We start from the raw sequence: 24021 nt of genomic DNA, 5'->3' as shown, positions 1-24021 counted from the left end.
AAGGCACACCCCAGTTCCTTCCCTACAAAGTAGAGAAGCCCAAAGCCCTCAGCAGTTCCTCACAGGACATGCCTTCCAGTCCCCTCATCAGCTTTGTTGCCCTCCTCTGAATGCACTCAAGGACTTCACAACCTTCTTGAATTGTGGGGTACAGAAGTGCACTGAGCACTCCAGGTGAGCCTGCACAGCCCTGACTACAGGGGATAATCCCCTCCCTTGTGGCTGGCAGTGCCACGCTCGAGGCTCCCGGGATGCCGTTTGCCCTCCAGGCTGCCAGGGCACATTGTGGCCTCACCCTGAGCTGCTGCCAGCCAGCATCCTCAGATCCCTTCCTGCAGGGCTGCCCAACAGCCACCCCTTTCCGGCTCTTTTTCTTGTTATTAAATGTCACACCACTGAGGATTGACCAATGTTCTAAGATAGCTTGATCCCTCTGCAAGGCCTCTGGTCCCTCCAGTGTCAACAGCACTGTCCAGTTTGTAGTCATCAGCCACCTTGCTCAAGGTGCATTCCAACCCTTCATCCAGATCACTGATAAACATGTGGAACAGAGCTGGCCCTAGAGCTGCACCCTGAGGAACACTGCTGGTGGCTGGTCACCAGCCAGATGCAGCCCCAGTCACTGCACCCCGCTGAGCTCTGCCCTTCAGCCAGGTCTTCACCCAGCACATTGTGAACCTGCTTGTCCCACAGCTGCACAGATGTCCAGAAGGATGCTGTGAGCATAACAACGATATTTAAAAGAAGAAATTACATATATGCTGATTAGGAAAGTCTAAAAAGGTATTGAAGTTACACCCCCTTCTCCTCCCATTTTGCTGCCTATGTAAATCATTTATTGTCTGTATTTTTCAAAGTTAGAGAAAAACCTTTATCTTATCTCGATGTCCAGATGAGGAGGGGAGTGATGAACAGCTAAGATGTCCAATAGGATCAAACCCACCACAGATGCACCTGAGGGAACTGGCAAGTGAAGTGGTAAAGCCACTATCCACCATATATGAAAAGTCATGGCAGTGTGGTGAAGATCCCACTGACTGGAAAAGGAGACACACAAACCATATTATTAAGAAAAGAAAAAGGGAGATCTGGAAACTACAGATTGGTCAGTCTCACCTCTGTGTCCAGCAAGACCATGAACCAGATCCTCCCTGAAATTCTGCTAAGGTATGTGGAAAATTAAGAGGCAACTGGCATTAAGCAAGATGACTTTAAGGGCAAATCATGCCTGACAAATGTGGGGCCTCCTTTAACAGAATTACAGCATTGTTGCATAGGGGAAGAACTACTGATGTCATCTATTTGGGAATTATGCAAAGCATTTGACACTGTTAAGAACAACATGCTTGTCACTAAACTGGAGAGACACAGATTTGGCAGACAGACCACTCAGTGGGTAAGGATCTGGCTGGATGGTCACACTCAGAAGTGCAGTCAACAGTTCAGCATCCAGGTGGAGATTAGTGATGAGGTGGCATTCCTTAGACCTTGTTTCTGAGATGGGCACTGTGTAACATCTTTGTAAGGGACATGGACAGTGGGATCAAGGGCACCCTCACCAAGTTCACTGACAGCACCAGGCTGTGTGGGGCAGTCAGTGCACTGGAGGGAAGGGATGGCATCCAGAGGGACCTGGACAGGCTGGAGAGCTGCGCTAGTATGAAACTTACAAAGTCCAACAAGTCCAAACACAAGGTCCTACACCTAGGTCAAGGGTACCCCCAGTATCAGTACAGGCTAACTGAGAGCAGCTCTGCCAAGAAAGACCATGGGATCCTGGTGGATGAAAAGCTGGACACATGCACTTGCAGTCCAAAAAGCCAACTGTAATCTCTGCATCAAATGCAGCAGGGCCAGCAGGTCAGGGGAGGGATTCTGTCCTCCACTCTGCTCTGGTGAGACCCCACTTTGAGTGCTGCCTCAAGCTTGGGGTCCCCAACATAAGAAGGATGTGAACTTGTCCAGGTAAGTCTGGAGGAGAACCACAGAGATGAGTGGCGGGCTGGAACACCTCTCCTATAAAGACAGGTGAGGGGAATGGCGGCTGCTCAGCCTGGAGATGGCTCCAGGGAAACCTAACAGGACCTTCCAGTACCTGAATGGGGCCTAAAATAAAGAAGTGGGACTTATTGTTTACAAGTGCATGTAGTGATAGGAAAAGGGGAAATGGCCTTTAAGATGAAAGAGGGCAGGTTTAGATTAGATATTAGAAAGAAATTCTTTATTGTATAAGCCCAGAGACACTGAAACAGTGACGCTGCAGATGCCCTATCCCTAAAAGGGCTCCAGGCCAGGTTGGATGGGGCTTCAAGCAACCTGATCTAGTGGAAGGCATCCCTGGTTCTATGCCTGGGCTACAACTAAATGATCTTTAAAGTCCTTTCTAACCCAGGTCATTCTATGATTTTACAGTCTTAACAGAAAATGAAGTATTTTTAAAAACCCACTGTCTTACCTTGGCATCTGATTCTAGCAGTGTCTCTGTTCCTAGAAGCATTAGCTTGCTCAGACACTTGGTAGAAAAGAAATAAAACACAAAGTTTGTTTATTCTTCTCTTTTGTATGAACAAAACACAATTTTTAGAAATTTAAACATAACTTTTTAAATACAGGAATAAAAGAATTTTAACTTGGATCCTTCCATCCTTATACCCTAAACCACAAGAGCAAATTAAGAGATGTTTTTAAATCATAGCACAGTGAATTACTCTTATTTAATTAACTTAATTAATCTTAATTAACTCTGAAGGAGAAAAGTAGCAGCTAAAGAAAGATGCATCCTGTGAATAAAAAGGCAAGTTATGAGGAAAAGTACACATGGGAAGGCACTGAACAGATGAAGAATATGAGAAACTGGAAAGAGAGTCATGGACAAGGCTGAACAGAGAAGCTGCTGAGAAGTTAACACACATTCTGCTACTCTTCTGGCTCTCCAAAGAGAGCAATCATATTATAATACATCTTTTTAGTTTTAAGTAATTTAGGGAGTATACTGTACAGTTCAGAAGTGGTCTGATTTTTGGGAGTATACTATATCAGCACTTATGACTGCAATGGGGTGTTCATGAAGTCTGAAATTCAGGCCACCACAAATGTCCAAGGCATAAACAGGAGACACCTGCTAAACTCTTTTTTCCTAACTGTCACCAATTTAACCTGCCCCATAACAATGCAGGATGTATTCTATAAAGCAGTAGAACTACTAAGCAGTACTTTGGAAACCCTGCTGTTAATGTCTGCTTACCAGAACATAGTATTGGATTTCTCCCACAAAAACTGTTTGTGAAGACACACAATCATTGGAACATTACACGTAACCATATAACCACAAAGCTAATTAAGTAACTATGTTTGCCAAAACATGAGTGCATCTAGGATACAAAATCCAAATAATAAAATATCTACTGTTTTCATCAACTTCCAAAAATAACACATCACTTCCTGTATTATTTTGGGCATGCTGTGAATGAAATACAAGATATCAAATATTTTCAATTAAATTCAAAATAGTAAACATTCAGATTTACCTTCTAATTTGAAAATTTCTAAGAAAGTTCAGGTCCTCCAATGTGGTGCCAAACAAAAATTCAGAAACTGAGACACAGAATTCCCTGCCACATGCAAACTTACCTGAATACTCAACAAGAAATAAAACCCTTTAGCAATTTTTAATCAACTTGTGTAAAATTAATGCATTGTGAGTTGTCTGTGCTTTCTTCTACTTTAAGTTTTGAAATACTTTTACTTCAGTTTCTGGTATTTTAATGTTTTGAACTGACAACTCAGAATCCAAACAAATATTATGTAAGTACAAAAAAAAAAAAATTGAGTGAGGCAATAAAGACTCTGAAAATATAATTTAGAACACAACCTTTCACAAGATTCTGAAGAATCTTAAAGGAAGAACAGTGTTCCCTAAGAACTGATACAAGTTTATCTTCTCTGGGAATCCTGTAAATAAAAATACCCTGCCCTAAACTGTTATTTGCTAGCATATTGTACCATGTATCAAAAGAGAACATCATTGTCCTCCTCTGCCTCTCTCTCCAAGACCAAAGGACCTGTGAAATGGGATCCCATCTTTTGTGAGGATAAAGAGAGAAGGGTCTCTGTATGCTGGTACTACCACAGCACAAGTAAATTGTTTGATTTTCCATAATTTTAACATATACTCCCACACTATCTAAACCATAACATCCCACACTAACTGAACTACAACATCAGTACATTGACACTACAAGGTATTCCTCACCCCTGACAGCACTTCTACATTTGACATTTCTGAAGATCTTCTTTCCTTTTTATTTGTTTGTTTGTGATATTTGGTTGGTTGGTTTGGTTTAATAGAAGTGGTGATATTGGAGGGGGTGGGGCCAGCATGTGTTGAATAAAATTATTCTGAAAAAGCTTATAATAAACCTAGTCTATAATTTATATTTGCATACCTCTTCCATCTGCTTCCAAATACTCTCACATTCGCCCAAGAGTTCTTCCTTGCCATCTACAGGACCAGCTGTGTTAGTGGTTTCTGATAAACATTCAGCCTATTAACAAGCAAATAGAACCGTTATCATTATCTGCAATAACTGAATAAATCATACCTGCCACTTCAGTTCAACTATGTAATAGAATAAACTCTCTTAATCCAAAGCTTTTACCTAACTCCTTTATAGTTGTAGAAAGCATCCAGCCATTAAGTAAAATCAGCTAACTCTATAACTAAGTAAAATTAGAATAACTAATAACTAATAACTAATAACTTACTTCTAAAATTGAATGACAAAGTCCTAAATTTTCATAACTGCTTTGATTATGTGCAATGGCTTCTTTACTCATATAGAAACAATAAGAGAATTGTGCATCTACAAGGCCAGAGTTTACCTCCATGAATCTGCAAAGCTATTAAACAGTTACTTCTGCTCCATCAATGAATGTGCTAATATGTTTCTCCTTCATTTGAATTCAGAATATTTTTGATTAACAAATCAAGCATCCTCAAGGTTACTAGAAAAATAACAAAAGAACCTGAAAGATACACAGACAACCAAGAAAAGAGGGCACTGGACAGCAAAAAGAAAAATCAACCCAAATTAAATTAAAAACTTTGAGAAACTGTTGGGTCAGAAACAAACACATACAAATTCCTAAATTTAATTCTAGCTTTCTCACTTAAGAGATACCTGAATGACACCAGCAATTAACAGGGGAAAAATAAGAATGGGCAAAATTTTTTTTCCAGGGAAAACAACCAACAGGCTAAATCCACCAGATGCAGGAAGCCTTTAAAAATAACTTAGTGTATCACTAAGCTCACCAAAAACATAGAGATTAAATAAAAACATTAAAAATAGGTAATAAAGAGGAATTGCACTCCTCTGCCTTCTTAATGAAGCACAAATTACTAACTCCATCTTTTGGTTTTTTTCAGAACAAAAACACAGCATCAGAGAAAATTATGTTGGAAAACAAATTTAAAAGGAGTGAAATATTCAACTAGAACTTCCAAAGTTTAAGTACCTCGTTGCAAAGTAGATGAGAAAAGAAAATCAGAACATCTCACTGAATCCTGGAATTACACTAGAGAACTCTTATGCAGCCAATCTACTAAGTCTTCCTGGGAAATCTGTTGCATCTAAAGTGGAACATTAGAAAATCTAGGTTACTGTGATCTTATAAGAACTAATGATTTTGCAAAGGAAAATCATTATCGTCTTGAGAGTCTTGGAATGTCTCCACAATATAAAAAAGGACCAGTCTCCATAATTTATTAAGACTTCTGAAATGCCTCCAGCAGACTGCCCAGAAAGAAGAAACTAAGAAAGAAACTAAGAAATCTTAAGTTTTCTCTCAGACAAAAAACTGCTAATGAGACAAAGAAAGAAGGTCTGGGGGGATAGTGGGGAAGGAGAAGAATTAAAGCATGGGGAGAAAAAGAACCCCATGCTTTGGAAATTTAAAAGGGGTCTTGGAGTGGGATAAAAACCTATGCTTCCCATGTCCCCTGCAGTACTACAGTTCATCACCATCAAAGCATTCCATGAATAAAACTCTGAAAGAGAAAGCCAGAAAACCTCCATCACACAAAAATGATTGAATGATTCTGTTGCTGACTTTAAATTTCCAGATCAATTTCATACAACATTTCAAAGTGTACGTATTATGAAATATGACAGGGCTCTCACAAGCTAACTGATTTGCAGTCCTTAATGCTGTGCTCTTAATTATCTTACACACTACACACACTGAAGTGACTAAAGTGTCACTTTCAGATTTTTTTTTTTGGTAACTTGCAATTTTCCCTGTTTCAGTATGTGTAAATTACATTTCTATTTCTACAACATACATGAAAACTGAAGGTTTTTTTGGCATAATACTAATGTCTTCCCATTTCAACATGTTATTCCTTCTTACCTTGTTTTAGGACTACATAACTAGGTTAAAAATACACACACCAAGTGTAGGCTCTATGCTAGCCAAGGCTTTATGACAGGATCATAGAATAGGTCAGGTTGGAGGGGATGACAGGAGGTCACCTTGACCAACCTCCCTGCTCAAGCAGGGTCATCCCGGAGCACACAGCACAGGATTGTGTCCAGATGGTGCTTGAGCATCTCCAGCGAGGGACACTCCACACCCTCTCTGGGCAATCTGTTCCTGCGCAGTCACCTGCACAGTAGAGAAGTTCCTCCTCATGTTCAGGTTGAACTTCTTGTGCATCACTATCTGCCCACTGCCTGTCGTCCTATTGCTCAGAGCCACCGAAAAGAGCCGGAATCCATTCTCTTGGCACTATCGCTTCACACACTCACACACATTAAGAGGGCGAAATGCGTCATGCAATCAAGCACAAAACGACCAATTGAGGGAAGGCGGTGAGGGGAAACTGACACCACGTTTGTGAAAGAGCCAATAAAACACCGTAGAAGCACAATAATCGGTAGGGTACAAATAACACTGCAAAAGCGGTGAGACAGAGAGCCCCCGCGCCCCCGATACGAACCCCAGCAGCACAACGGCAGGAGGACGTGAGGCGGGACATCTCCGCTCATAAGCGAGGGATGAACGTCGCCCCATTCCCAGCCAGGAAGCCAACGCCCTCCCTGCAAAGCAGCCCCGCGGGCCCGATGGCCGAGAGCACCTCCCGACCCAGCGACGTCGGAGCGCCGGGATCCCCCGAGCGCCGGGAACCGCCCGGGACTCTCCCGCCACCCCTCCTGCCCGTTACTACCATGGCTGCCGCTTCGCGCCTTTCCCGCCGCGGCGCTCACGTCATCTCAGAGCGCCCGGCGCGGCAAAGTGACGTCAGTACCATGGCGTCCCCCGAGCTCGAGCGCAAGCGAAAGCTACCGGTGGCGGGCGGCGGGGATCCGGCGGCATCGGACGAGGAGGATGAGGAGGAGCGTTGGGTCGGGCCGCTCCCGGGGGAGGCCGCGCAGGCGAAGAAGAGGAGAGGTAAGTGAAGGAGCGGAGCTCTGGCCGAACTGGGGCCGAGGCGGTGAGATCGCCTCTAGGCCCCGCCGGACGGTAGCGGCCACGGGGTGAGCCGCTGTCGGGAGCCCGTGTCCTGAAGCTGTCTCGTATGTAGAATGAGTACCTGGGGTTACCTACGCAACCTTTGGGTGCCGAATTACAGGGTGAGGGTGCCAGGTGCTGAGAAAGTTGTGGTCGTTCAGTTTTGAGAAGAGAAAGTTACGTGGAGGCCTCATAGCAATCTTCCAGTATTTAAGGTGCTCACAACAAAGCTGGGGACGGACTCTTAGACGGGAACTGTAGTGACGGGACCTGCACAAAGAGTAATTGGTTGAAAGAGGGGAAATTCAGGTTAGGTATAAGAAATTCTTTCTGTGAGGTACTGGCACAGGTTGCCCAGTGATTTATTGAGCGCTCTAACCCATGTAGTGTTCCAAGCCAGGTTGAATAAAGCTTTGAGCAACTTGGTCTAGTAGGAGGGGGCTTGCGACTAGATGGTATTAGATGCTGATTCTAGGGCCTTAGTATGCTGTGATTCCAAGACTTGCTTCCTGTAGAGAACATTTTCAGGCTAAGAGCCCTGCTGTGTAGTCTGAAGCTGTTGAGAAAAACGAGGTTCACATTTTTTTATATAAAATTTTAAAAGTTTAATAGACAGGAGATAAAAATAAGACAAAATGAACAAATACGGCCGGGTGTCTCACGATTGCGCCAAGAGCACCCCTTAGTAAGAAAGGATTGTCTCTTAAGTATACAAATCTCTTGCATTTGTTCACAAATGCTCATGTATTATTCAAACATTTCTTTTTAGTTTTAGATGTTCTTTTGTTTAGCTTCCCCCCTTCCCCAATAGATCAATCTCGGCTCCATTGAGTTTCACGCTCCCCAGTAACAGAGGTTCAGTAAATTCATTGTTTGGAGCTCAGGTCACTGCTGTCTTCATCTGGATAAGATAATCTAAGAATGCAGTGGGCGGTTTCTGACTATCTTTTCAGTCTCTGGGTTATAAGAACAAAAGTAGTTTTTATTTTAACACAATGCTACAGCTTAACACATGATATATACGTATTATTGTGAGGTGCCCCCCCCCCAGGGAGACAAAGATTTCGTTTCAGATAAGCATAGTTAAAGTGAGAGGTGTGGCTGTAAGCCCGGCTAGTGTGAATTCTAAAACCTCTGCCTCAGGGTACGAGTTCTGTGAGCCCTGAAAGAGTTGCCCCACCCCAGACCCCTCATGGGGTGGCAGCCCAGGGAGTTCTGATTGGGTTTGAGCCCCTGCGGCTTCTCCCTTGCAGTGTTCCTTAGTGGTCCCTGAGCTTGAACTCCACTCCATTTCTGTCCCTCAAAACCCATGTCCCTGCCTTTGTTCGGGGCTCTCTGTCTCTGGATTTTTTTGTTCCCATGCTGAATAAATGGTTTCCTGAGCCGAAGCCAGTCTGGTTGGTGTCCCATGCTGGTAACTGTAGCTTCTCTGGACTTGATCCTCTTAAAAACGAGATTCACTTAATAAATTATAAAAATAATTTAATATAAACAAAAGACAATTAGGAGACAAAAGAAATAAAGCAAAGGGTTAAAACGGCCGGGTGCCCTGGTGGGTTACCAGGAACACACCTGGTATCTCAGGAGTGTCCTTTTTATCCCCTCTTTGCTGTGAGAGGTTAATGCATATTCAAGCATGTCCCCTCCCTGGTTCCACCTTCTTGGATCATGTTATTTTCTGCTGGTCAGCATTATTTTGGAGTTTGGTTTCTTTTTTGCTGCAGATGGTCACTTGTTGATAAGGGTCCAGGCCCCTTATACGTCCTCAGAGAGCAGATGGGCTTCATATCTTTCCCCCTTGCCAACGTCCTGGTACCGGCTTTTTGGTAACAGTTTGCTCTCCATTTCCTGCTGCTGATAATAGCCTGCTTTCCACAGCTTGATCCTCCCATTGTCTTGCCTGTTGGAGTTATCTTGCCTTCTCCAGATGAGACATATCCTTACCATTCAGAATTCCTATCTAAGCCTGTAACTTGCTAAGAGAAAAGAATATAGTAAAAGCATATAATATATTTATCAGAATAATTGTGAAAAGCCAATATTTACAACATTAATTCACAACAATCCTGTGGCTGCAGAACGCAATATATTATACTACTATTTTTGAGTTTTATCAATAACAAAAATAAAAGAAACTATATTAATACAGCACAGTTTTCTAACATTATACATATAACATTCATTTTAATACTTGCTAAAAGCCAATAATATAATATGTATCTATAACACTGTGCTATTTATGGATGTGGAGTTAATCCATCTTTCAGACCACTAGCCTAAACTGGAGCAACAGGAAAAGCTTCTAGGCTGTATTTTGGCATGTGGTATTGATGTGTGTAGCAGCTCCCAGCTCTGTGGACATCACTTTAAGTTTTCTTTAAGTAAAGAAAACAAAGTTCAGCAGATGTAAACATGCAAGTTCAGTGAAAAATGCCATTTTACAGGTATTAACAAGGAGGATCTAAAAATCGGAAAAAAAACTCAAAATCACATTATTTTAGGTCATCCAGTTAAACAATGAAATAGGTGGATACCAGCACTTAGAATTTAGACTACTGGACCTGTGTGGGACCACAAATCTTATAAAAACAACATGTAGATACATGCGGTTGTTATAGATACATATCATATTGTTGGCTTTTCGCAAGTACTAAAATGAATGTTATGTGTATAAAAATGGGAAATTTTGTTGTATTAATATAGTTTTCTTTATTTCTGTTGTTGATGAAACTTAAAAATAGTAGTATAATACATATATGTTAGGCTGTAGCATAGTATTAAAATAAAAACTGCTGTTGTTTCTATAACCCAAAGACTGAGAAAAAAAAATAGCTAGAGAACTCCTGCATTTGTAAACTATCTTATCCAGATGAAGACAGCAGTGACCAGGACTCTGGGGAGAGGAATTTATTGCATTTCTGGTATCAGGGAATGTAAATCTCGATGGTGCCAAGAAGACTGATCTATTGGGAAGGGGGCAAGAGAAAACTAAACAGAAGAACATCAAAGATCCTAAGAAGAATGTATGAATATGTACGAGAATTTATGGATATGTAGTAGGGTTCTGTTTTTTAGGGGCAATCCTTTGTCAGGAAGGTGTGCTCTCTTGGCTGAATGCAGAGACACCTGGCCGTATCTGTATACTTTATTTTTTTCTCCTAATTGTCTTTTTTATTAAACTTTTAAATTGTATAAAAATTATGTGAACCTTGTTTTTCACATGATTTTAGAATGAAATGAGGTTCAGATGACCACCTGTTTTCTGACAGTAACCTAAAAACTTAGTTGACTTTGGTTTTTTGGTGACAATAAGACCGTTAGGGTAACAGTTGCTTTAAAAGGAAAGAGCAATGTGAGTTAAAGCAGCATTCGAGTGGCTTTAGTCTGTGGAAAATGTGTAAGTCTGAGTGCAAAGCCAGAGCTAAAACCATATAATTAAAACACATAATTAAGTACCTTTAATTATGTTTGCACAAAATTCTGCGTATTTTTGATTAAAGTATGAGTAAGCAATACAAGGATAAGTGAAAGAGAACAAAATAAAGATGAAACTTCATGGGAAAAAAATATCTGATTTTTCTTTTTATTCTGTGTAGTTCTTGAATTTGAACACGTTTATCTTGAAAATCTACCGTCGGCTTCAATGTATGAACGCAGTTACATGCACAGAGATGTTATTACACACGTAGCATGTACAAAGTAAGTATTTTTGCTTTCCATTCTGTTTCTTTGTCTAGGGTGTATTTATGTGTATGCTACCAAGTTTTCATTGTAGAAGTTATGTAATGGAAAGTTACCGTGTCCTGAGGTGGCTTTTAAAGGGTGGTGGGGTTTTTTTAAAAAACTAAATGTCTTAGCTAGAAGCAAGATATAAGTTATTTTTGTAGGCCAAAGGAGGGTCTTTAAATCCTTGTTAAAATATGCAGGAAATACAGTAATAAGATTGATTTACTCTCTCTGAAAAAAATACAGTTTATCAGAACTGCAGAAATCACACACACGCACACATAGTAACTATCATGAAACCAGACTTAAAATAGGAGGTATTTTTATATATTCAAAAAGGGTAGTGTTATGTATATTTCTTCAGTTTGAGCTATGACTTTTCATAGATTAATCCAGAAGGCACTAAAATACCTGTTTTATTTTTTCAGGAATTACAGTTCCTATTTAGATAGACTGTCACAGTAATTTCTTGAAATTCATTCTCTGCATGGTGTTAATTCTAGTGCAAATTACTGTCCAGAGGGAAGATGTATAATGTGTGCATCTGTTTTCTTGGTTTCATTTTCCTTTGTAATTGTAGGACAGATTTTATCATAACAGCCAGTCATGACGGACATGTAAAATTCTGGAAGAAAATAGAAGAAGGGATTGAGTTTGTTAAACACTTCCGAAGTCACTTGGGTAAGTACTTGCTCTTTCTTATCTAAAGGGCTTCACTTTTTCCTCTCCCTTGCTCTTTGTTGTTTGAAGAGAGAGTGCTAATAGAGAGATACTCTGGGGTTCCTTTAGTGCAGTCAGAGGTTAAATGATATCGACCAATAATCTTCCTATTATTCCTCTGTCATGGTTGCTCCCAAGCTCTAGTAGGGATAGGATGAAAATGAAACATGTGGGACTCTGCCTCCACAGATTCCCTACAACCTTTGCATTGCCTTGTGCCCTGCTTGTGGGGACAATATTTGGACATAAGTGAACAAAAAACACAGCAGTGTTCATAAAAGCCAGAGAAGTTTAAAAACATGTTGCTTTAAATAAGGGTACCTCAGCTTTTTTTGCCCCTTACAGAGTGGAAAAAAACCCAGTTATTTTCATCTCGAATTACTGTAACTGTAGAGTAAATTCTGCATTATTGTTCTAATTATCAGATGAATTGCAATTAAAAGAAACTTTAACCCAATTTTCTGAGCTAATGATAAGTACACAAAGCTTTTCAACACTATGCTAGGCATTAAATAGGCTGGACAGAAAATGCTGTTCTCAATGGTATTAAAAATTATGATATGCCTAAAGAAAATAAAATCCTTGATACTGATACGCAGAATGTATGGTAAGAAAAATAATAATAAGTAGTATAAGTACGGTTGCCTTTTAGAGTTTGCAAGAAATATTAATCTGGTTTTTATCTTAACTATGAGCTTTTTATTATATATAGAAGCAAAATATGAGAACAAAACCTATCATGTAAAAATCAGCATTGTGAGAACTTCATGTAAGGCTCATGCAGAGTAGTTCTGAGTGTCGTGGGTTGTAATAGTTAATAGTGTTCTGCTTTTACCTTGTTGAGAGATGCAAGCTGAGGAGCACATGATGTTTACCCAATGTTCTCAATTTTCTAAAATCCAAATTTTAAACTGAACTTACTGCCATTTTAATCTTTTACTATGTTTTTGATAAATTGTTCATTATCACATATCTGAGTCTGAACACTGATAGGCTGTAAAGTGTTGTTCTGTGAATTTTATTTTTTTAAATAATATTTTACTGAAGTCAGGTAGAGTTTTAAATGGAAAAGGTGACAAAAGAGTTGGGAAACAGGTTTAAACCTCTCTAGGTTTTCCCTGTATAATACTGAAGTGAAGGATGTTCTTTCCTGTTTCTTAATTGTATCTTAACTTGATACACAGGTGTTATTGAGAGTATTGCTGTTAGTTCAGAGGGGGCATTATTCTGTTCAGTTGGAGATGACAAAGCAATGAAGGTGTTTGATGTAGTCAACTTCGACATGATCAACATGCTGAAACTTGGGTAAGTTACTTACTTCTCTTCTTACTTTTTTTGTTCGTTTGAGATTATCAGTGGGGGATGTTTTGTCAAAACATAAGTCAGTAATTTGGGGTTCTTGAGTTCTTCATCTTCCCCCATGCCCCAGTCAGATGAAGTTTAGTAAATTGAATTGTCTGAAATGAATCCAATGGCTGGAGACTGTCTCACTGAATAGAAAAAAATTACAACTGCAGCAGTAAAGAGAGGAGTAGGAAAAAATTATTATGCACAAAGATGTAGAGTTTCTCCAAATATTTAGCTAGGCATTTTTGTTGTTTGGCACTGAATTTAAAAATTGCAGTTTATCAGTAGTTCCATTAGCGAAGGGGTTTGGCCTGTCTGTGTTGTCTAATTTGTTGTCATAGGGATACAATCACTTTTTTCTGCTAGAAGCAATATTGTTATTTTCTTTAGTCTTGTAGCATTTCTATAGTTAAAACAGTATGTAGCTAAAGGATCTGGAAGAGACAGGAATGGATGTTACTGGAATTGTAACAATACCAGAAAAAACCAAGCCCTACACTGTTAAAAGGTGGGTTTGAAGGGCTGAAGGATCAATGAATGCTGCATCAAGAACAAGATAAATACTGATTTCTCCACAAGCATTTTATTATAGGAAAACATTCTTCGTAGTTTATGATGTATTGGTTAATTTTGAAATGGAATAGAAGTATAAAATCAGGGAAAAAAGCTTTTACATAGGGACACCTATTAAAAGCATATGTCATCTGCTTTGTTTGTTACAGTTTTAGTATCATCCTCCAAATAATGTACTTCACTGATAGGAATAGATTCCCTCTTGGCTGTCCTGGGAAAATTCCAATTATGCTTAATCTTCTTGGTTTTGCTCTTATTTTTGACATAGCAGCATAACATGTGCTATTACTACATATTAGTAAAAATACTTTTTTGTAATTACTGCAATTATAATTTTGCAATTACTTTTTTTGTAATTACAATGTACTACAATTAGTAAAATTATAGAAAAAAGAAAATAATATTAAAAAAAAGCATGCCTGATCTTCAGAGCTTTTCAGTTCTAACTAATACATACACCATGGCTCTGTGCAAATCCCTATGCTTTATGCTTCCATCCATGGTCTGGAGAAGATTGGCTATTTCTGTAGAGACTTCATATTTATTTATTTGATCCTGTTCTTTCTAATGAACCTGAAATAAAGTATTTGTATGTGTTTACTGACAGACCTTGAAAATCCAAATTATTGGTGTCTGTCATAATGTCAAAATATCAGTCCATCAGCATCTGTTAGTTTGATTTGCAAAAGGGTACTAAACATGAGCTTGCTATGGAGACTGTATAATTTCTTTGATGTTTGCCATTTGAGTTGTAGTTTTCAGAATCTTTGCTTACAGACTTTAAAACAGATATAACTTATGTTATTGACTATATCTCTAACTTGTTTTATTTGTAGATTACGCTTTTGCAAGTAGCAAATAAGTTCCTTCTTAAATGCACTCACAGCCCTTATTGAATATAGGGGGATTGTCTTAACTTTGTTTTTATCACTTCTTGGAGGTTTTGTGGGTTTTTTTTCTGGCAAGATCGAGTTGAACTTTTCCATAAGTGTATGGCAGAGGTGCAGTTGTCTTCATTTCTACAGAGTCACTACTCATTTAACAGATGGAGGAGAAATGGTGTTGACTCATAAGTTGAGTACTATTTATTAATGCCACTAGGGCTTTTTATCTGGAATTCTGTCCAAACTCCTCCTTTTGACCCACTTTCTACTTCGGCTATCACAGCCTCTTTACAAAACAGTATGGAAGGAACAGAAATTGGTAGTCATCCACTGAAGTGATGTTTCTTGGTAAAGCTTGTCTACAATATGCTGAATATTAGCAAGATGTGTAGCCAAACCAGTAAATAAAGTTTAAAATTTGCTCCTGATGTTTGATGTTTATAGCATAACTTGACTCTTAGCTAATTAAAATCAGTTCTTACTTATTTTTAATTTTTCTTTCCTTTCTACTCTTTGTTGCAGCTACCACCCTGGCCAGTGTGAATGGGTATATTGCCCTGGAGATGCCATATCTTCTGTTGCAACATCTGAGAAAAGTACAGGAAAAATATTCATATATGATGGACGAGGAAATAACCAGCCACTTCATGTTTTTGATAAACTCCATATGTCCCCACTTACTCAGATACGCCTGAACCCTGTCTATAAAGTAGTTGTGTCTTCTGACAAGTCCGGAATGATTGAGTACTGGACTGGTACTCCTCATGAATATAAGTTTCCCAAAAACGTGAACTGGGAGTATAAAACGGATACTGATCTATATGAATTTGCTAAATGCAAAGCTTACCCATCCAGTATAAGTTTTTCACCTGATGGCAAGAAAATGGCCACTCTCGGGTCTGACAGAAAAGTCAGAATTTTTCGTTTTCTGACGGGAAAGCTCATGAGAGTCTTCGATGAATCTCTGAGTGTGAGTTTGGCTTGCTTCTTCTTTGAAATGTTTTCTCTACTTACTAGAATTTTTTTGCCAGCACATTCACCTAAGTTATCATTTATTTCTAAAGGCGAGCTTTCTTCCTAAATTTTTCTTGTGAAAATTAATTCTTACTAGTGATGTTACTTACATAGTGAAACAGAGTTGTTGATTTTCATTTGTGTTTTCATGCTGCTAGATTACATTTTACTAGAAGGCAATTGTGGAAGATAGTGGGAAATGCCCATTACAAGTAACATAGTAATGAATTAAAATTTGTCATCTTCTAAGGAATTTGATGGACAGCTGTGCATTTTGTGTGCTTGAGCCTAGTCCTACAACATGCCTATGGTTTTATTAAAATCAAGAAAGTATTTACTTAAATCCTTCAGTTGAGTTTAAGTGGTGTAATCTCACTTGATTTCAGTACTTTTTAATCATGTGAATCAGAGTTTTTTTTGGATAAAAAGTTTTAAACATGTTAATATAATAGTGCTGGGGTTTCTTTTGTAGATGTTTACTGAACTTCAGCAGATGAGACAACAACTGCCTGACATGGAGTTTGGCCGACGTATGGCAGTTGAGCGTGAGCTGGAGAAAGTGGATGCAGTAAGATTAATTAATATCATTTTTGATGAAACTGGACACTTCGTTCTCTATGGAACAATGTTGGGCATTAAGGTCATAAATGTAGAGACTAACAGGTAAGTTCCAGTGACACAAATTTCTCTTTTAAAGTCTTTATTCAGTCAAATTTAGGGCATACTTAAAACTTGATATGATGGTGGAGATGTCTGATCTTTTTGTGTTGTTATTTGAGAGCCTTACATTACACTGTAGAGAAGGTGTTCCTTCTCTGTCAAGAGTCACTGCAGATTAGAGCTTAGGCAAATGAGAAAACATGAGCACATGTGTATTAAAAATGTGTAATTAATCAATTAATGTTTGGCTAACAGGTAAAGTAAAGGTGGATCATTTAGTTGGGATCTTATTGCATAAGGAGGCTGACTGGCAAATTAAGGTAGCGAGTTTAAATAGAGAAACATCTTAAAAATGGTTAGTAGGTAATGATTGAGAGGATTTTGAAATTTTGCTCTGAATAGAATAGTCAGAAAGGAGAGATTAACTGTGAACAGCTGAACATTACACCTCTTTACATCTTGTACTTCAGGTGTATTCGTATCTTGGGAAAACAAGAGAACATCAGAATGATGCAACTGGCTTTGTTCCAAGGAGTAGCAAAGAAACATCGTGCGGCGATTACTATTGAGATGAAGGCATCTGAAAATCCTGTTCTCCAGAATATTCAGGCAGATCCAACAGTAATCTGCACAGCTTTTAAAAAAAACAGGTTTTACATGGTGTGTGTGCTTTCTATTTAAATAGCTCCATTCTTGTATTGATTTCTTTACATTATTTTTTATTTTTCTTTTTGCATCTTTCTAGTGCTTTTTGTAGTGCAAATGAAGCTTTTAAAAAGGATTTTCTTTATATTGCAAGTATATTTAGAATTTTTCTCTTGAACTATATACATTAACTGGAAACAGCTGTAATTTTTTCATAAATTTTTATTCCCTCAAGAAGATTATATCCTTTTGTTCTTGTTGAAAAAAAACAAGTAAGATCATCTAAAAAGCTAACCAGATTTTATAAAGAAACAATAAGTGATGGTATGCATAAAAAAATACAATAGAAAAAAAAAAATCAGACCAGAATCAGGACTTAGTAACATTAAAGATATTATAGGTAACCAAGAAAGAGGAAGTCATCGTGCTGTTCACAGTTAGGTTTTTAGGTGAGGTGAAACCGAACAACCAGTTTCAGAATGGTTAGTAGCTGATGTGAGAGATCATGACCGTAGAGGTTAGAGATTGGTCTTTCTGTTATGCCTTAAATTTGCTGAGTTTCTATGGTTTTATATTAATGCAGTTTTGGATTAAGAGAATTTATTTTAACTTTGTAGCACAGCTAATCCTTTTGGCATAAAACCTGCCAATTTTATCTGAGTACAGCAGAACAACCTGATAATTCTCTGCCTCATTTTTTTAAAGAAAAGGTGCTGAACTAGTGCAGACTCCTGTTGTAAAGTGGAAAGTTTAAAGATAACAGATCATTAAAAGTTACTTGGATTTGCATGTAGTTTTACTGGAATTTTTGACAGGGGAAATGCTGGTATAACACAACACAGCAGTAGAAGGATAGACTATCTATAAATTGTCTTTGTACATTTCAAACTGAACTGAGTGTTCATCAGGTTGAATAATTACATTAATGTGTTGTGTGCAGAGCAGTGTGTATTTTAAGAGGAATATTATATTTAAAAGGAAAAAGCAGTTAACCTTCTGTTCTTTTGTGCTTCAGTTTACTAAACGTGAACCAGAAGACACAAAGAGTGCAGATTCTGACAGAGATGTATTTAATGAGAAGCCTTCTAAAGAAGAGGTCATGGCAGCCACTCAGGCAGAAGGTCCCAAAAGAGTGTCAGACAGTGCCATCATCCACACAAGCATGGGAGATATTCATGTCAAGCTTTTTCCTGTTGAGTATGTACTTGCTGTTTTTTCTCTTGTTTTGGTTTTGTTACTTTCTTCTGTCCCTTGCGGTTGCATTATCCAAGATTTATCTCATGCTAGAAAGAATAATTTTCTTTCCCTTTTTCTACTGTGTTTGTTCCCTGACAGTTCCTTAATACGCCGAGGTAGATATGTGACTCTTAACAAACAAAAATAAAGTAGGGTAAAAATAGGTCAAAATAATAGTCTGAGGTACAGGAGTTTTTGAAATTGTCTTTGGGTTTATTTAGCTATTGGTTTGGGGAGGGTATTTTCTTAACTTTCATTCTTGTACAGGGCTCTTCTGTGTAAGCTCTGTATTGTAAGGCAATGCTGTTTGCATAGATCTTGAAAAAGAATGATGATGTTGGCAGCAGCAGTAGGTTTGGCAGCAGGTCTGTGCAAGCTAGAATAGTAGTTGCAACTTTCTACCATGGCCAGTGTACTACATATTGTTACTGCAGCTCCTTTAAAAGCAATATAACATTTATACCAGCATATAATACTAGTGTTGTGTATATCCAAAACCAGGCATAGAATTGAAAAGTTGTATGCGTGACAATTGCTAAAATCAGTGTGTCATCCTCTCTCCTTTGTGATGCAAAAATTGCAAATATTCTGTTATTTAACAGAAAATTTATATAATATTTTGCTACACATAGAAACCTAAATTATGTGGATGTACTCCATGCTTCCCCAAAACAAATTCATGTTAGGTCATAAGCACAGGTAAGGCAACCTCACTTCTACCCTCTAGGGCTACCAGTCTTTTACTGCAGTAAAAGTCTTGACCAGTGTTTCCTTACATCAGGCTCTAGTTTCTGGAATTCATAATTATGGCATATAGGTTGCAGTAATGGTACAGCTCTTGCCAGTGAGTGACAGGCCAAGCTACCCCAAGCTACATTTATTCGTCTTTTTTTTCTTAGTTGTCCTGCTGATGGGTCATATCTGCATGCACAGTATTGCAAGGTGCAATGTTCTGTATGCAGTTTAAAACACATCATTACTAGAGTTGGTTACTGTTAGGTTTGTTGTTTTTTATTGTAGTATTTTCTCCCAGCTGAGCTTTAAAGTCTCTTTAGTGTGATTAAAACTTTTAAAGTAGAGCAAATAGGATATATATATAAGGGCTCTCTATGCCCTTGAATTCTTCAGTCATTTCAGAAATAAAGTTATGAATAACTGTATACTGCTCAGCAAGAATGGGGACTATAATCTAATCTGTTCCATTAGTTATCCCATTGGTGCTCTTTTTCACAACATACCTTTCTAAGCTATCTTGTTACTTGTCATTAAAACCCAAGCAAATGTTCCTTTTCACAGTTAGTGTAACTCTGCAGCTATGGACTTACCTTGGCCATTTTCTCCTTATTGGGAAAACGTGTGATTGTGTAAACCTGTCAGTGTAGATTTTCTCTGGCTGATAATAATTTTTATAATAGCTGAAGAGCTGTCGTAAAAAAATTTCTCTTTGTTAGTAACTCCTAGAAGTAAAGAATCAAATCACAAAGGTGAAGTGGTTGGCCCTTTTTATTCCATCAACAGTAAGATTCCGTGTATTCACCAAACAGTGTTGGTGAGTAGTGTCAAAGAATAACTGACTCTACTGACTGCAAGTTCTGTAGTAATAAAACATTTTAATTTTACATCTTGCATGCAACACTCAATACCTTTGCATGTATATCTTAAAACAAGTGTAGAGGCAAAAGAGTGAACAACTTTCTGCTTACGGGGCAAACGTAGTTCATCTACAAAACGAGTGGTGTAGATAGGAAGCTGGGGAAGCTATAGTCAGTGGTGCCTTGAGCTAGGCCTTGAGGAGAAAGGTTGGGTTTCTAGTTCTCATGGTTTAACCCCAGCCAGCAGTTAAGTCCCCCAGACCCACTCACTCACATCCCCCTTGGTGGAGTGGGAAAGCACTGGAAGAGTAAGAGTGATAACACTTGCAAGTTGAGGTACAGACAGTTGAATAGGGAAAGCAAAAGGCATGCACCCTATCAAAGCAAAAATAAGGAACATGGACAGGCAGATGTTTCACTGTCCCCAAGAAAATGTGTTTCCGTCACATGGAATGGGTATATGAGAAAGCAAATCACCGTTACTCTCTGTGTCCCCCGCTTTTCCCCTCAGCTTTTACATGCTGCACATGATGCCATATGTGCAATTGAGCATCCCTGTGGTCAGCTGGGTTTAGCTGTCACAGCTGAGTCTCCTCTCAACTCCTTCTACAGCCCCAGCCTCCTCGTTGGTGGGGTGGGATGAGGAGTGGAAAAGGCCTTGACAGAGCATGAGCCCTGCTCAGCAACAGCTAAAACATCCCTGTGCCACCAACATGGCTGCTGACTTTCTGTGTAACCATGCACCTTTGTACCTCACAAGCCTTTTGCTTACAGCTCTGGGTTTGAGGAGGTGGAGATTTTTTTTTTTTTCCTTTTTTGGTGAAGTCCCTTCCTACAGAGTCCTGAAACACTGCACAGCACGGCAGGATCTTACTCCCGGCTGAAATCTTTGTGGCCTTGTCACCAGACAAGTACTGTAGCCTGTGTTTTCTGTTATGATTTTAGGTGCCCCAAAACAGTGGAAAACTTCTGTGTGCACAGCAGGAATGGTTACTACAATGGACACATAATTCACCGTATCATCAAGGTAAACTGCAATATATTAATATTTGTTAATTTACATATTGTATTCTGGTGGTCAGTCCTCTGCTAAGACTTCCATTTCCCTTCTGCACACAGGATTGTCAGAATGGCTTTAGAGTTCTTGTAAATTCTGAACAACTCTGATACTCTAAGCAGCTTAGCATTTACTGAAGTTGTAGTAGTTGTTCTGCAACTGATAAGATAGCAGAAAACTGGAAATTGAAAGATGAGTTCAGCTATCCTGCTTGAAGTAAAACTTTGGTTCATGTCAGAAGACCTTTCTTCTAAGGCTTCTCATTTCTGTCACACCAGAATGAAGTGATAGAGCCTAAGAATTTGCAAAAGGTAGAGACAGTCAGGTTTCTGTCTTTCTCTAGCAGGAATAGTGAGTAACCTTGCTTCTTCACAAGTACTTGTTAGACACTTAAAAAAACCTTAAGTGCTTTCTCCCTTACACACAGCATTTTAACACATTTTGTTGAAAGGTTTGGAGTTAAGTTTGAAAAAATGTCACCTAGCATATAACACTTCTGGTTATGTATTCTATGCAATAATGTGATAACATAATTTCTGTGCAGGGTTTCATGATTCAGACTGGTGACCCAACTGGTACAGGAATGGGAGGTGAAAGTATCTGGGGAGGAGAATTTGAAGACGAGTTCCATTCAACTTTACGACATGACAGACCATACACACTCAGCATGGCAAATGCCGGACCAAATACCAATGGATCCCAGTTTTTTATAACAGTAGTGCCAACTGTAAGTAATACTAAAATCTCAATTTAAGGCCTGAGAGGCTACCTAGATAGTAAAAAATCAACTTTTTTTCTCATGGAAAAAGAAGCACATTAGTACTTACTTTACAAATAAATGATGCACATAATGTGTAGTGTGAGGGCTTCACTGAAACTGACTGTCCTTTATGAGATAGAAATACTTCTCCATCACTTGTGATCAAGAGGCCTTATGCTTTTAAATTGAATGAGGGTGGTATATAATTCCTAGGCATGTTTGCAATTATGTATTACTAGAGTATCTTATGTTAATAGTAGTGGTTTAAACTTGATCGAAACCTAGGTATTGCTTAGGTTGTTTGGGGTTTGGATATGGTGCCAGGATGTCTGTCTAATATTGCCTAATTGTAGCTATACAAAGAAGCCAGTGTTCAGGTTTGAAAATTTCATTTGATCTGTGTCTAAGTTCAGAGCCAACAATAGAAATTTTGGAATCTAAGACAATAAAAACCAAATCCTTAAAAGTAACACTTAAAAACACTGCATTCTTATAGCACTCCAAAGTAATGTAAAAAAAACACCCATCTACCACAGTTCTAAGGTTTATTAAGTTGTATGAGGGCCTGTATTCAAATTGGGCATACTGTATGAGTATTGAATTGGGTAGCATTCTGTACTGGCACTTAAAATTCCTCAGTGAAAATACCATGAAATAGAGAGACTGAAACAACATTTCTGTGAATTGAGAGCACACTTTAAAATAAACTATACAATGCTCCTGCCCTGGTAGAATGTGACCTCTGTAGTACTTTATGAAAGCAATTGAAAAGGTAAGTTCAAATGCATATGAATATGTGTTAGCTGCATTTTAGTATTTACTTGCATACTGATATTTACAGGGTGTTAGGTTCCATAGTCTGGACATACAAAATGTATCCATGTACACTTACTCTCTTTTTGGTTTGGTATCTAACCTACATGCTGCTATTTTATGCTTAAATATGCTTTTTTTTTTTTTTCTCCTGTGCTCTCAAACAGCCATGGCTTGACAACAAGCACAGCGTGTTTGGACGGGTGACGAAAGGAATGGAAGTTGTTCAGAGAATCTCAAATGTCAAAGTCAATCCCAAAACTGACAAACCCTATGAGGATATCAGCATCATTAATATAACAGTGAAGTAAGGCAGGGGTGACTTTGTGATGCTTGTATCCCCATTCGCCTTTTATATGTTAATATATAAAGTTCTGCACCTTTAAGACTGGCTCTGAGAGTGAAGAAGCCGCAGTTTGTGTTGAGGACAAACATCACTCCCCCACATGCTGCTCCTAGCCTGTGGTGTCTGCAGCACGGACAGACAATGGGACAGAGCTCTCCTTGGCTGTTCGTTGTTTAGCTAGCCAAGGCAGGGAAGTTCCCCAGACTGTTTTTTCTTTGGATCTGTTCAAACCTGCTCTGGACTGAACACCCAGCCAAGCCCCGGGAGCTCACAGCTGTGGCCCACCGGGGCCTGGGCCTCGGCACTTTCCAGTGCCGAAGGGACTGATAAGAGACTTAAGTGAGCCAAGCTACACGCCATGAAAAGGACTTTTTTTCTGGATTTGCCATCTCACTGAACAGGGAGAGGTTTTATTGTTTAATATTATTCAATTTCTGTTAAATACTTTTTTCCACTTTTCTCTGTGGAGATCGTTTTCCGGAACCAGTTGGGGATGGGGCTGCTTGAATCTGCTTTTTGGTTGGGACACTCATTTGGAGATTCTCTCCCAAATTTGCCCTAAATCAGGACAGCACTGAAGGTTCCAGCTTAAGCAGAAAAAAACCTGGTTTTTTTCTAGGAAGAAAAAACATTTTTGTTAATTCCTAGTTATAGCAAATACCAGGAAAGAGCAAGCACCAGTTCTACTATTTTTAATGTACTTAAAGTGCCCTAATTCTGGTAACTTTGTATTTTAAAGTAAAGACATCTACATGTTAGGAAGTCTGCTGTCTTTCTTGCATCTCTTCTATGCAAAATTAAAGATAAAAACTTCCACCATGTCCCGTTATAGTGTTTGTAACTTTTTCATGTTTATTTGCATCTTTCCTATTTAATTAAATTAATCTTCACAGTACTGAAATCTCTGACAAAGGAAAAGGTCAGAAATACTAAGTTGAGTGAATTTCTCAATCCTTTGTACATGTATCAAAAATTAGATTAAGTTATGGTACTGTTTGCTATGAAAAGCAAATAATGTAATCTACCTCTGTTCTTTAAAAGTAGTTGTGTATGTGTTTTCTCTGTCCAAGGGCAATGATCGACTCTTAAAATGTCCAATGTGTATAAAGTCCTTTGCAATTTGTTTTTTTCAGTGA

General features: G+C 38.8%; 2 protein-coding genes across 4 annotated transcripts in view; one reads left to right on the top strand and one right to left on the bottom strand.

Moving 5' to 3' along the window:
* Window positions 1-7322, bottom strand: part of CENPK (centromere protein K) — a 22594-nt gene extending 15272 nt beyond the window's left edge. Inside the window, exons 1-3 of one of the 3 annotated variants that reach the window (XM_023944617.2) lie at window positions 7229-7322; window positions 4446-4544; window positions 2456-2512 (exon numbers count right to left, since the gene is read on the bottom strand). In XM_023944617.2, the coding sequence (XP_023800385.1) occupies window positions 2456-2512; window positions 4446-4544; window positions 7229-7231 (159 nt within the window). In that variant the 5' untranslated portion in view covers window positions 7232-7322. Of the gene's footprint in view, window positions 1-2455; window positions 2513-4445; window positions 4545-5517; window positions 5633-7000 lie in introns of those variants that run through there. The other 2 variants (XM_023944616.2, XM_023944618.2) reach the window with 2 other exon arrangements.
* Window positions 7059-24021, top strand: PPWD1 (peptidylprolyl isomerase domain and WD repeat containing 1). Its single transcript, XM_023944615.2, has 11 exons — window positions 7059-7452; window positions 11109-11211; window positions 11819-11919; window positions 13143-13263; window positions 15285-15732; window positions 16249-16439; window positions 16907-17096; window positions 18097-18278; window positions 20855-20936; window positions 21511-21693; window positions 22707-24021. Exons 1-11 carry the CDS (start codon window positions 7059-7061, stop codon window positions 22848-22850), a joined length of 2139 nt encoding a protein of 712 aa, XP_023800383.2. The 3' UTR covers window positions 22851-24021.

The sequence above is a fragment of the Cyanistes caeruleus genome, chromosome Z (assembly GCF_971803275.1).
Source record: "Cyanistes caeruleus chromosome Z, bCyaCae1.hap1.1, whole genome shotgun sequence".
NCBI lineage: Eukaryota > Metazoa > Chordata > Aves > Passeriformes > Paridae > Cyanistes > Cyanistes caeruleus.
This window is presented reverse-complemented; position numbering and strand designations above follow the sequence as displayed.

Excerpts from the sequence above, each read along its gene's own strand:
- PPWD1 (XM_023944615.2), top strand. The coding sequence starts at position 7,059 with ATGAACGTCGCCCCATTCCCAGCCAGGAAGCCAACGCCCTCCCTGCAA. Across the intron at positions 11,212-11,818 it reads ACACACGTAGCATGTACAAA|GACAGATTTTATCATAACAG; the intron begins GTAAGTATTTTT and ends TTGTAATTGTAG. Across the intron at positions 15,733-16,248 it reads TCTTCGATGAATCTCTGAGT|ATGTTTACTGAACTTCAGCA; the intron begins GTGAGTTTGGCT and ends TTTCTTTTGTAG.